Here is a 13,759-nt window from a genome sequence, read left to right on the forward strand (position 1 = left end):
CTTCTTGTTATTAAGTTTATTCATTCATTGAAATTAGATTTTCAAAAGAAGAGAAGAAAAAGAAAAGCATTAAAATAACCCAAACTGAAGCAGTGTCATCTGGTTTAATTGAGTCCATGCACATTTTCTTGGTAACTAATATCACTTTCTAGCAAACAGTCGAGCCCAAATGAACTTTACAGAAATTACCATCAGAGTTGAAAGCAATAGTCTTCCCGCCACATTATGTCTTAAAAATCAAGACTCATAAAGAAAAAGACACTTCTCCCATAAAGGCTGGGACCTACATGAAATTATAGATTCTGTACAAGATGTCACATTATTCTTCCCCACCAGGTAATTGTTCAATAAATAAATGAATATTTGCCATCACGTAAAGACACTCTGTTTGCAGTTTTGAGCCCTTTAAGGTTGTCTTAAGAATCTAAAACGGGATTTTTGAAGTGAAATGATGGTAGATTTGTTATGATTGAGAGCTGCCACATTATTCATCTCTTCATCATTTACTAAGGTGTTTCTCTGGATGTGAAGTGCTCAAAACCACATCAAACCAAGTGTGCTTTACAGCCACGGCACCTATTCTAACTTATACTGGAAGGGATTTCAACGTCAAAGTCAAGGTTTGTAGAAAAATAAACATTGTCCCCAACATTGCATAAAGAAGCAATCAATAAATAAATTCATTCAAGTCAATAAACCATATACATATATATATATTTATATATTTTTTTTTCTTAAAAGTTTCTCACACAATCATCAAAGTGAGAGGAGAAGGTGCTCCCCAACAGGGAAAAGATGGAAACAGTTGTTGTATATTGTAAAGTTCATCAGTGAGACATGCACAGGAAGTCCACTTTGTTCGCTGTCTCTATTTTACTCTCTGCACTAGAAAACACCCATTCTTTCATTCAGATGAGGAAGAAAGAAAAACAAAACAAAACAAAAGAGAAAGTAAAAATTAAATCCTCAAACATTATAGTCACTATCACACTAGAGGCAGCTGCTTCACAGTAATCACATCGAGCAGGAAGACACCAATCTTTGCGTCTCTAGTTTTCAGTCTTGGCCTTCTGTTCTGTTCCCTGATTGGCTGATTGAGCTAAACACAGGGCTGTGATTTTCCTTGTGAACTCAGACCTGCCGCTCTGCAGTTTGTTTCCCCCACTGATGGTTTGAGCAAGTAAAAACTTTGAGTAATCGCTCCATTTTACGGCACAAACCTTCCTGTGTTCAATTAGCATTTTAGTGGTGGTTCACGTAAGAAAAACTAAATTCAGGCCTAAAGTTGTGAGCTCGAGAGCAAATCCCAAAATAAAGTGGGACTCAGAGGTGTAAAAAAATAAAGAAATCATACTGTTCCAGAACAGTTGTAGCTGTGAGCGAGAGGCGACTTTTATATACGATATCACTATTTACATCTATGTGACAGAGCTGACACTGTTCTCTTGGGAAGCCAGTGTTCTGCCTGCCTATTGCTGGTTACAATTTAGATATTTGTTTGTGTGTGTGTGTTTGTATGCATTTGTGTGTTTTTGCGTGTGCAGTGGTCTAGGTGAGCCAGCAGTAAATCCATTTTAAACACACATTTGACAGACTTCCTTGTTTATTTTTGTTTCTCTGGAAAGCCTTTTCTTTCCCGTGTGGACGAGGAGGAGACATCAAGAACAAAGCTCATGTACTGCCATCTGTCTTCCAGTACATTCAAGACAGCGGTTATCTTCCTCAATTTATAGCAACTGTGTCTGTCGAGAACAAGCAGCTGAGGGTTCATGTTGTCATTAAGTGGCTCGGTTTTGGTTGTCAGTGGTGCTGAAAGCTTTCAGAGTGGGAACTGGGTAACGTCAACAGTCCAAAGGCAACCTCTGATCTGTCGGATTGCATCAGTGCAAAAGAGATTCGCTTATGCAGCTCTGTCTTTATTTCTCTGCTCAAGCCCACTGCAGGTCCGCTGTGGCCCCACCAGGGATACTACGGTTCAGTGCAAAGTCTATACAGTGCTGTATAGTACAGGTACTCCATAGTATTCTGAAGAAACATGCATACAGAGACAGAGTAGGAAGCACACTATCTTACAGTACAATCCTTATCTGTGCAGTGTGTAGTGTGTGCAGTCGGAGGGACAGGCCTGTCCCTGGGTTGTGCCTCACGCATCCCAGCGCCACAACATCATAGAATTAGTTTTAGAGCGTTAAACTGCATTTCACTGAAATGCTGACATTTTCGGAGCCTACTTCAATTAGATGTGAAATTGTCTGGATGACCATTAAGTGTACTGTGTGTGTTTAATACAACAGGGACATGAATTTGATTAAACACACACAACCTACTATGTTGAGTAACAGCTGTAAACAGAGTAGTTCTCCCATAGGAAAACTGTTTTATCTTATCATACTTATACATAGATTTTTCTTGTGTTCTTTTTTTGCTTTATTAGAAAATAATTCTTATTATAATATTTTATTATGTTGGAGTTTCATTATCGCTATAAGACGATGACAGGGTCTAGTTGCTTGTCTTCATAAAAAGCATGCATGTTTCCAATCCCCTCCTCATCTCTGCGTGGTTTCATTCCCGTGATGGAAATGTCTGTCAGACGCTGCTGCTGCTCCTCTTACTCAGTTTCTCCATCCTCACTCCTCTCTTCTGTTACCTTTGGGATGTAAGGCTCACAAAGAAATAGGTGTCCTTTGTTGCATCAGCTCATGTCTCATAAAGAGTCTACTTCCAAATCCAGTTTTTCACCGTTTTGAAGAAATTGTCTCACAAAGTTGTGTGTGTGATACCTGAAAAGGAACAGATTAATTGATATATGTTGTATTATTACGCTCATTCCTCGCTGACTCTCTGGTCAGTTTGTAATAAGGAGTCTCTTGACAGCCAGGAAGTCAGTTGGTTGCTATGGAAGCGGCAGGCCCCTCCTCCTCGTCTTCTTCCTTCTCTTCCAGTGTCTGAATGAGGCCGGAGGTGACATCCGAGGTTTTCCGCTCTGTGATTGGCTCTGCCGGTGGTTGCCCCGGGCTACTGCCTCCAGAGGCATCCCCTTGTTGTGTGGGCGGAGTCAATGTAACAGACTCTGGCTCCATGCACAATGTGACCTCCTCCTCCTGGTCAGGACACACAGAGCCAAACACACAGCAGGTTCAGTCAGCTTAGGTCACATACAGAAGCAGTGGAGACATGCAGCAGCTTCACCCCATTAATAACTAATTTATCATAGAATTACATGAATGATTCATATTGATGGCTCTGCAGGCAAAGTCGTTCGACAAAATTGGTTAGCTTAACGGCCATGCATTTGTGACATTTAATAGCAAATTTGTCTCCCAGGAATTCAAACAAACTCAAGCTTTACTAAGTTCAGTGATTCACATTATCATATTTAGTATTTAGCAGTCTTTAATGTGCTTTCGTTTTTTGTTTTGTTTTAAAATCAGTTGTATGGTGAGTACGTATTGCTATACGAAACTTAGCAATAGCTACAGAACGGCGAGTGGACCGGATGCAAGTTTTACTGTCAAACTACCATTTTCAAGGTCAAAACTAAACTTCCATAGTGTGTTTCTTGTTGGTGTATTCAGGAAGCTTCAATATCCATAATTCATTCAGCTGTGGAAAAGCTTTTCACTCATGGGCTACATTAAAGAGATGGATAGATGAATGTGCTAATTTGTGCATTAAAGGTTACTCAGGAGAATTTGAATTGCATTTCCATGAAGTTAAGGGACTCACAAGAAACACATTTCTGAAAAAGTGTTCATAATAAACAGCGGAGGCAAAATAGGCAGAATATTTAGTTTCAAGTGTGAGTTGAGCTCCAAAATCACTATATCCTACAACTGCCATGATGCACATCATAAACACTCTTCATTAAATCACACCTGCATCTTATAAACCCACTTCTATCAAATCCACCCACTCCAGTATTTCCGTTACCTCTCAAGGCCAAGCCAAGGTCATGTTGTTTAGGAGGCTAATTACTTCAATTTCTCAGGCTGAGCTGGTGGAAACTGGTGAAATGTCCCTTTAAAAAGTCTGCAAGTGAGAAGCCAGCTCCCAAGGTTTAGCAACAATTACTCCACTTCATACAAACGTTTAAGGTGGCTAGAGATACATGTCTTTCTGACTGCATTTATTTTCCAGTAATATTTAACCTGTCAGATATTCAATGTACAAAAAATTCTCAAAAACACAATCTTTGGTGTGTTTGCGTCATAGAAAAATTAAAAATGCATGACTCCAAACCGACCAACACTCTCTGTTTTGATTATTAAAAAAATCTATTCCATGGACTAATTTGCAACATGAATGCCAATAAGCCCCTCACAATGGGAACTATTCATCACTGAATATGGAATTCTTTGCCATCTGAAAAGCCCATGTTCACCTCACCTTGACCTCCTCCTCCGTCTCCTGCTGCTCCAGCAGTGGGGAGTGTTCTGTTCCTACTATATCATCTCCAGAGGGGATGCAGAGGCTCGGCTCCACCACCGCTGCCACACCCATGTAGCCTCTGGCTTCCGCCTGGTAGGCCTCCATCTGCCCTGTGTTCCACAGATCGACCAATGGAGTGTGAACCGGATGGACCAGACTGTGGATGGTGCTGTTGGGCGTTGCTTGCAAGGAGTGGTTGGCACTGTGCAGCCTGTGCTCCAGAGACTAGAAACACAAAGAACGAGACTCATCAGGAAGATTGTGTAATGTCTCATGTGTGCAACTGGTTTCTTCCACAACACACTAACATGACAAAGGTAACACAAAGTCAAGCATCTGTCAGCCAAGAAAACACTTCAGCAAGCCAGTACACAGTACGCAGCTACTATATCTGTTACTCTGTTACACAGGATACAGTTTACAGTGTAACACTCTGCAGCAATCAATACTACTTTTGAACAGAAGTCTTTAGAAAAGTAGATATTTTAAACAATTGGAAGGAAAACTATGTAGACTGTTTGGAATTAATTGATTTTCTACATTGATTGAATGAAGTGAAATCCGATCTTCTTCTAATACAGACAAACAGTCTCCCTGTACCTGTTTCAACTCGAACATATTCTGAGGACGCCATCTGGGAAGGTCTAGGCACTGACTGGGCCACTTCATCATGTGGGTTTTCTTTATTTGAAGTTCTTCTGCAGTAGATTGACTTTGATATTTAGGGTCATTGTCCTGCTGCATCACAACTCAGCAGTTCTACTGTCCGTCTGATATGACATGTTTAAAGAGACCTTGATAAATTTGGGAATGACACTCCAGCAAATTTCCCCTATAGGATGATGATGTCATGACACACGGTGGTGCACGTTCTTAGCAAACAATTTAATTTAGTTTCATCAGACTCATTAACAGACATGATCTGGATCCAATGATTCCTTCAAGCCTTTGGCCGTTATTCTCGGGTTATGTCACTCGTTCTGCACTGTGCTTCTGGAGCCATCGCAGCTGATGCCCTTTGGCCACAGAACTGAACCCGCTCCACCTAAAGACTTTCAGATGGCTTTTTACACCTTTGGGCTTCACTCAAATCAGCCAGATCTCTTTTTTGTGATGTGTGGTTTCACATCAGCAGTGTTTACTGTTAACAGCAAGCTAAAAATGTTGAACTGTATCTATAGAAGTCAAAGTAGCTCTAACCCACACATCCAACATATTTTCCCTGACTGAACTCCAGGTTTGAACTGCTGGCTTACTCTAGCCTTTGTTCAGGTGATCAAAACACTTTTTCCTGTCTAAACTGTGAAGGTTTGATTGATATTTTAAAGGTGGCAGTTCATTGTGGCTAAATCCTATGCCTACAGTCACAACCACCATCACCTGCTGTTGCTGATACTGCAGAAGCTGCTGTTGCTGGTAGTGCTGGATCTGCTGGATCTGCTGTAGCTGTTGCAGTTGACTCTGCTGCTGGAGATTAAACTGCTGCTGTTGTTGCTGCGACAGGAAGTGAGCTGCCGCCTGCCCGTCGTACCCGTCTGTCCCCATAATGTATGATCCAGCAGGGGGAGATGCCACACCAGAGGGATCATTGTTGATCGGCTCCCAGGCGTCAGAGGAGGAGAGGCAGTAATGACCCTGGGAGACATATGTGTGAGGCCACACCTCTGCTGACGAGTGGTGCAATATCTGATCTGAAAAATATGAGATATGCAGCAGCTGTTATTTTTTCTCTTCAGCATGGAGGAAAGGTGAAAATTAAATGACTGTGTGCTTGCTGAGTTTTGATCAAGTTTCAGGAGCAAAATGGACAATGATATTAAATCGTCTTAATGCAATATCAATAAATAATGAACCAGAAAACCGTAATATGATGCTGCTGTTATTTGCTTTTAATGCAGAACTTTACTAGAAATACATCACAGTCAGATAATTTACTACATCGTAATGTCATTAAGCTGAAACATCCAGCCTCTAATGACAAATAATTCTTCTCATATTTGTATAATATAGCTATCTGTTAGGAAGAGTTGAAACAAGGAAAACTTACTGGTTGTGATCTGTCCTGCAGAAAAATGTAAGGAGGTTTCACATGGATCCCAAACTCAGTAGAAAAGTCATTGGCTCCATAAAGTGTTATGACAGAAACTCTCTGGCAGGCTTTACATTGTTGATTTATCAGTAGTGTCAAGTTGTACAGTGCAGACACAGCTCTGAGTTTGTGCAGTTTATCTTTCTCTCAAGAGTATAGTATCTCAAGTGTATAAATTTGGCCCAGGAGTAAACACTGCCACACATTCTCACCTTGTGCCAAAGGTTTATATGCTTAGAAATTATGAGATAATTTCATGCAAATGCACTAATGAAGCATCATGTCCTTAAGGAGGCTTACCTTACGGCCACAAATAACTCATTAAAATTGTCTGCACCTCAAACCTCATGAGGAGAAAAAGTTTATATGGAGACCATGTTACTGTCCAAAATCACTATTAAAACAGATTTTGAGTCTCGGTTTATGTTGAAAAATGTGAAGTTTCTAATGAGGGAAGCCTGCAGCCAGCAGAGAGAAGCTGGAACAGTATGTTCTCATTACTAAGCAACATGACACACTGTATACAAGCTGCCTGTCAGCGCCTACACATCCGCTAACACTTAAGATTGTTTAAAGTGACGAGTACAGTAAATCTACTATATTTGTATTTTAATTCATTATTTAGATTCTTTATTACTTAATACTTCTACTTCATTGTATTTCAGAGGGAAACATTATAAACTTAACTCCAAATAAGATAAAACATGACGCATTTTTGATTTAGACTATAGCATATAATACAGTAGAAGTTAAAGAAGAATTCGAAGAAGAACACGCTGCATTCTGAATAATTAACTGTTATAATAATATTTAGAATTTATTAACATATGACAGGGCTTATTTTGCTGCATACTTAGTGTTTTGACAAACTGTGACAGATAAACCTGACTATGAATTGCAGTCAAAGTGTGTCATAAAGCCACAGTTAAGTTACATTAAGTAAAAAAAAAAAAAAAAAAATATATATATATATATATATATATATATATATATATATATATATATAAAAAACCTTCCTCCAATGCAGTTGCATTTCCTTACAGCATGTTGTCCACTTATTTTAAAGTACCTATCAACTTATTGCATAATGAATGTTAGATTCTGTACTCTAGCTGTGGCACTTTACCTCGACTGGTGATGCTTTCCTGGTTGACCTCGCTCAGATGAGCCACACTGCCCTGGTTCGATCCCGACCGTGGGCTCTCTCCATCCATTGATGACCAGGCAAGAAGTGTTGCCTCTGAGATTGCAAACTGCTGCAGGATACCTGAGGTCAGAGATCAAAAGGTAAGTCGTGGCCACAGCGAGGAACTCCATCATGTTTTAAGTGGCCGAATAACTGGCATGAATCGGACACAGCGAGTCAATGAGCACATTATTCTGCTAATGAAAGTTAACAGACTCGGTAGAGTGTCTGTGTGCGTTTCCACACCTGCAGCAAAACGAGCCTCTTTTTCTCCATCACTAAGGTCACTGTACGCATCGTTCTCCAGCCGCCGCTCCTTTTCCCGTTCCTGGGTGGTGATGCGGGACTGAGGCATGCCTCCAGCACCCACTGTCTGCATACCCCAGTTTTGCCATTCAATCATATGAGCAACACGACCCTGAGCCATGGCTGTGGGTTTGGTTACTCTTTCCTTCATGGTGCGGGTCACCCCTGGTTGTAATAAAAGACAGAGGCAGAGGAGGGAGCAAAGGGAGGATGCACATGGCGGTTTAAGGAGGAAAGGGACACGGGGGAGGGGGTGGCAGGATTGAAGGAAGTGAAAGAGAATTTTGAAGGAAGATGGAGGAAAGAATGGAGGAGCAGGTTTGTTGTTTGGAAAAAGTGATGCAGATAAAGACAGAAGGGAGAGACAGAGAAATATGACAGATGTTACAGTAAGGCATATAATATATTTTGACCATGGGGGATGTGATGGCCAATGAAAATATGGACACCCAGTAGGATTGGACTGATAAAACCCTTTGGTTAGTGTAGTCAGTATCAAGTTGGCCTATGATAAATATCTTTTTATCACATTGTTACTGAATTAACAATAATTGAGGTAGTTGACCTGTACTGGGTAAGATTTCACAAGTATTTATGAATAAAAATGACAGCCTTATTAGAAATTTTTCCAAATGAGAATTTTTGGATTCCATATGAGGAATAAAATGTTCTGTGAAACTCTGAATATGCATACAGTTTGACTACAAAACATTTGAAATATGAGAACCTAGTCTGTACAGATAAAAATCAGTCAAACTCTCCTGTTTAAGTGCCTGTATTTTAATAATGGTGTTCATGTACGAAGTGCAGTAAATGACAAGGGTTGTGGAGGTGGCATTCACATGTTTGATGACACTAAGCCATTGCCTGTCCACACTACAAGGAGGAGTGGACGCGATAGATACATCTTGTCAGACAAAGATACATCATGGGATGGGGGGGTTAATTGGGGGTGAGGTGGCTGTGTGGCATGACTAATGAGAGGTTGCCTTGTTGACATAATTGCTTTCACACCTCTGCTAAGCTCAGCTGGGTAAGCAGAAAACTCCCCTCTTTCTCCTAACCTTCTGTCTGAGAACTTGACTTGTGCAATGACAGCAGAACATAAATTTTTAAAGAAGAAATTCATTTCCTGCTACCGAGCAACTACCAGCTGATATCTCTGCATTATGGCTGTGCTCCACATTTCATATGACCAATATATGATGACACATACTGTAAATCCCCGGCTCTTTGATTCTCTCTGATGGTGGCACATGAAGATGGGATTTATGAATAAAGTATGGGACAAATCAGTACCACACCAGGCAGTGCACCAGCTGCACTCCATTACACTGCACTGCACTCAAATAAACTGCACTGCACAGAACATCTGGATGAAACCAAAGACACTAAACTAAAAAAACAAAACAAACAAAAAAAACACTTCACTACACTGCACTTTACTGTTTAACACAGCACATAATTCAAACAGCCATAGTGAAATTTGCTCAGGATATTACAAACTCACAACCAGTTAACATAAAAAAAACTACACTTCCCACTCACCTTTTCTTACAGTAACATGCAGTATGACGATGCATTGTGTGTGTTTTGTGGTGTTTTTTAGGCTGATTTCATTCCGTCAATGACTCACAAGGAGCCATTGACTAGTGTTATCACAGTGTGGAGAGGAAGCGATTCAGGGGAACCCACTATGGGTACCATGCTGACTCCAGTGTCCCGCTGAGGACGGAGTCAACATGGGGTCATATTACCAGTTACAGCACAGACACACACCTGACACACCTGACAGAGAAGACTTAGCCAGTGCCCCAATGCCATAGGCATTTGAGTTCCTCTTGAGCCTCGGCAGGATTGATGTTGTGTCTTCCATAGACAGCTAAGGGAAGAAAAAGAAAGCCATGGAGGAGGGGGAAAAGTGTGGAGAAAAGGATAGTATGGCCAGTGTGACAGGGCACACAAAGACATTAGGTGTGTGTTAAAGAGGGGTGATTGGAGAGGAAAAGTGATGGAGATGTTGAGTTAATACAAAAGATAAAATCGGCATTACCCAAATCCTGAGTCCAACTTACTTTGTACTTTTTTTGTCCTGTACCACTAAGTGATTTGGATTGTTCTCACTACTGTGCACCACTACGACAAAACTGAAAGAGATCAAGTGTAACGCCATGGTGAAAGGAGATCATGGGTGGGGGGGGGGGCACAGCTGATTACTTCATGGTGAGTTAAATGAAACCAGGTGAAAGAAAGAAAGATAGAAGAGGGAAATTAGTAGTTGAAGGAATGGTGTCACAACACTTACATTGATTCCTTCCCATGAAAATTCTGAACGTCCATGCTGAGGGAGAGAAGTAGGAGGAGAGAGGGATGGGAGAAAGTAAGAGAGTGACAGGACAGAGAATATTGACATGCATGAAGGGGGAGATGGGGGAAGACAAAGGCAGGAGGGATGGGGTGGCACATCGGACATGCAGAGGAAATAAGGAAATATGGGGAGAAGTAGGTAAAATAATAAATAAATGAAAAGGGAGGGGGGTTGAACAAGGATCAGTTTATATTGGCTTAGTTATCGATAGCAGCGTGAATACGCTTCACTTTTCAGGATACATGTGCCAAAAACACTGAAAGCCTGCGGAAAATCATACATGTCTGTGTGTTCCTCTGTGTGTGAATGAGTGAGGGCGAGAGATATCAGTGTTTAACAGTATCTGATGCAACACACAAAGGACTGAGGCTAAAAGGAGGAAGTGTGTGTGTGTAGGCAGATAGGCATCTGTCACACACACTTGTCTCTATCAGTTGGACTGACAGTGACCAAACTGAGGACTTTGGGGGGTTAGTGACTGTGCTGAAATATTTTCACCTCCCTGTCCAGGCTGAAAAATAAATCAGCAAACAAGCAAGCCTGGAAAAATAGTACTTGTCACCAATATTTATTAGGCTACACTTATTGTCTCTCAAACTATATTTTCTTGACTTAAGTTATTTCAGAGTTTGCCAAACAGGCATTTTATGTTTGATTCTCTGCAATGTAAACTACAGTGCTGGAGGAAACACACGGTTTGATATGTTGTGAATAAACAGAAGAAAGCCCTCTTGTGTCTCTACTGTACATATGGAAAAAATAGGAAAACAACAAGCCCAACTCTGTTTAAAGGAAAGAAGATGCATTACCAGCACAAATAAAGACCAATTATTAGCATGTCATATCCACTTTGATCTAATTAAATTACTGGCACTCTATCATCACTGTTAGTTTTGCACAATAAAGAAAATACACAGTGATGATTACTGAGTTCCAGGTAATGGCACAGAGCCAGGCATTCCAGTTTCATCACTAAATTAAGCAAACCTGCTGTTCATTGTATGTTTATATTTACAATAGAAACACTGAAGACATTGCTCTCCTCCTCAAGCTCAACTTTTTCAAAAATGTTGACCTGTTCCCTGACCACATATGAAACATGTTGTGCTTAAAGTTTAAGTCATGCATTCAAAATGTAATTAATAAATACAACGGTATACTCAAGTCAATATGTAGAATTATTATATTAAATGGTTGTTGCATTGCCAATCTCTTACAGCATTGTAACTGGCTATAGGAGAGCTACTTTAAATAAATTCCAATATTTTTTGTAGTATGATGCTTAATATTTTGAATGCATACGTTGTAGGTGTAGGTAATGTTGTCAAAGAGTAAAGTGTTTCTTTCTGAATGGTAGTTGAGGAGAAGTACAAAGAAACACTGAGTATAAATATATCAGTATTTAATAGTACTTAATTCTTCACCACCTGACAACATCCTGTCAAATGTAAAGAGGAGGTAATTTAATGCTGAATGACATAATGAAGGAGAGACACTTCCAGGATAGTGTTCCATCCCAATACGGCTCCATAAAAGTAGCTCATGTTAATCAATATCATCCTCTTCCATTCTTTTTTCCATTCCTTTTTCTCGTAATTCTATTCTTTGCTCTCTCTTCCTTTCTGTCTCTGGAGCTCTGCTCATCTCTTTCTCTTTTCTTTTTCTTCCACTCCCTATAAAGAAATATTTTACAGTCGCCTAATAGAGCTGGGCCTTTTCAAGCAGCTTTTTTATGTTCCTTTTAGCGGCACTGACAATCCTGATGTGCGTGTGTGTGGGTGGATGGGTGGTTGTGTTGTTGTTTTATTTTTTTCCCCCTCTTTGTAAGACCGAAGGGCATTCTAGGGCACAACGCATAAATAAATGATTGAATCAGTCCACAGTGAATTTGGTGGAGAAGTAAAGTTCTCAACATTTTGGTCATAAATAGTTCCCCTCCTATGTCCTGTCTCAGAGGGATCCGTTTTAGAGCATGGAATCAGGGTAGCAGCAGGAGAGGAGAGGGGAGGGGAGAATATACAGTAGTAATGGCGTGCAGGAATTTGGCGAAAGAGGGAGTGATGCCTCTGCTGTTTTGCTTTGAACCAGCACGGTCAAGCAAGACATAACAGCAACAGCAATGAGCCAATCAAACCAGCGATTGTTCGGCCTTCCAGCAACGCCACCCCATCATGGTCAGGGGCAGAGTAGTGGAAGCTAAGCCACCGACATTGAAATGATGTGTACTACTCTACTAATCTACTAGCATAAGCACCTTGATATACAGAGAGCTAGAGGGGTGAGCTTCCTCTCTGGGCAGGAGCTCATCATGTAGCTGCCTGTGTAACTGGTTTTCAATCGGCGGCCATGTTGGTTCCTCAGGTGGATCGGAAACTGTCCACTGCAAGAGGAAGACAACAGGAATGGACAGCTACAGGGACTGCTGGAGACTTACCTGCTCCCCATCCTTCTGGACTGGCACGCCATCTGCCGCTGAGAGCAAGGTAAAGGAAGAGAGAGGGGGACAAAAAGAGAGAGAATCTTGAATCAAGTCAGCCAAGAGATTTACCTCGACTAATCTGCCACTCCGAACATTCATGCAGTCTGATCAGAAACAATGCTTTTTTTTTTATCTCCTGTTCTGAATTTTATTCCTCTACGAATGAATTTCTGGTTCAGCTTCCTGTTCCAGTCTTCTCTGTCACATGTCTTTTCCCACATTGTCAAAAGCTCTACATTCCCTCCTCATCTTCACCTCCACCTTTTTTTTTTTTTTTTACATCAAATACACATACCATGCCTGAAACAACACTCACAGCCATGAAAATAAATAAACATCTATATACTTACAAACTACTTTTACTCAATTTTTTTTAAATACACCCACTCAGTAATTTTTCAATTTTGTCAATGACACTGGAACACTGGAAGAGATTACTTTCCAACAAAGTGTGACATATTTAGGTATTTGTGTTCTGAGTTGTTCAAATTCACATTTGTGAAATCCTCAATGTGACTAATGATGTATCTGGCTACATTCCTCAAGTTCATCGTTCCTGAATTCTCTGTAAATATCGCTGAAATTCTGTCATTCCAGCTCACAGCTGTCTCACAAAACAGCTATATGTTGCATCTTATTGTAGGTATGGGTCACAATGAGATGTTTGCTGCTTACCACTTCTGCATTATCCCCATGACCTCCAGCATGGTAAGAGAGTTTTCATGATGACTTTTCCCCCTTTTTGGAGTCTACTCACTATTTTTTTTTTTATTAGCTCCCTTTAAGATAAGATAAGATAAGATAAGATAAGATAGACTTTATTAATCCCTTGGGAGGTCTCCGTCAGGGAAATTGTTGTTCCAGCAGGTACAGCACCGACAAGAACAGTAAAAGAAAGCA

The 13,759-nt window shown here is 40.6% G+C and overlaps 1 protein-coding gene across 1 annotated transcript; it reads right to left on the reverse strand.

The window, feature by feature from the left end:
* Positions 1–1,737: 1,737 nt before the first annotated feature.
* On the reverse strand, positions 1,738–13,080 carry fam131bb (family with sequence similarity 131 member Bb). The gene is made up of 8 exons (XM_029503790.1): positions 13,020–13,080; positions 12,815–12,852; positions 9,792–9,894; positions 7,953–8,177; positions 7,647–7,787; positions 5,812–6,122; positions 4,390–4,656; positions 1,738–3,104 (listed from the first exon to the last, which is right to left on the reverse strand). Exons 1-8 carry the CDS (start codon positions 13,078–13,080, stop codon positions 2,886–2,888), a joined length of 1,365 nt encoding a protein of 454 aa, XP_029359650.1. The 3' UTR covers positions 1,738–2,885.
* Between the last annotated feature and the right edge of the window lie 679 nt (positions 13,081–13,759).

Source organism: Echeneis naucrates, chromosome 6 (genome assembly GCF_900963305.1).
Source record: "Echeneis naucrates chromosome 6, fEcheNa1.1, whole genome shotgun sequence".
NCBI lineage: Eukaryota > Metazoa > Chordata > Actinopteri > Carangiformes > Echeneidae > Echeneis > Echeneis naucrates.

Bases quoted from the DNA above. Each gene is read 5' to 3' on its own strand.
- fam131bb (XM_029503790.1), bottom strand. From the start codon at position 13,080: ATGTGGGAAAAGACATGTGACAGAGAAGACTGGAACAGGAAGCTGAAC. The intron at 6,123-7,646 runs GTAAAGTGCCAC...CATATTTTTCAG, and splicing joins GGAAAGCATCACCAGTCGAG to ATCAGATATTGCACCACTCG. The intron at 3,105-4,389 runs GTGAGGTGAACA...TGTCCTGACCAG, and splicing joins AGACGGAGGAGGAGGTCAAG to GAGGAGGAGGTCACATTGTG.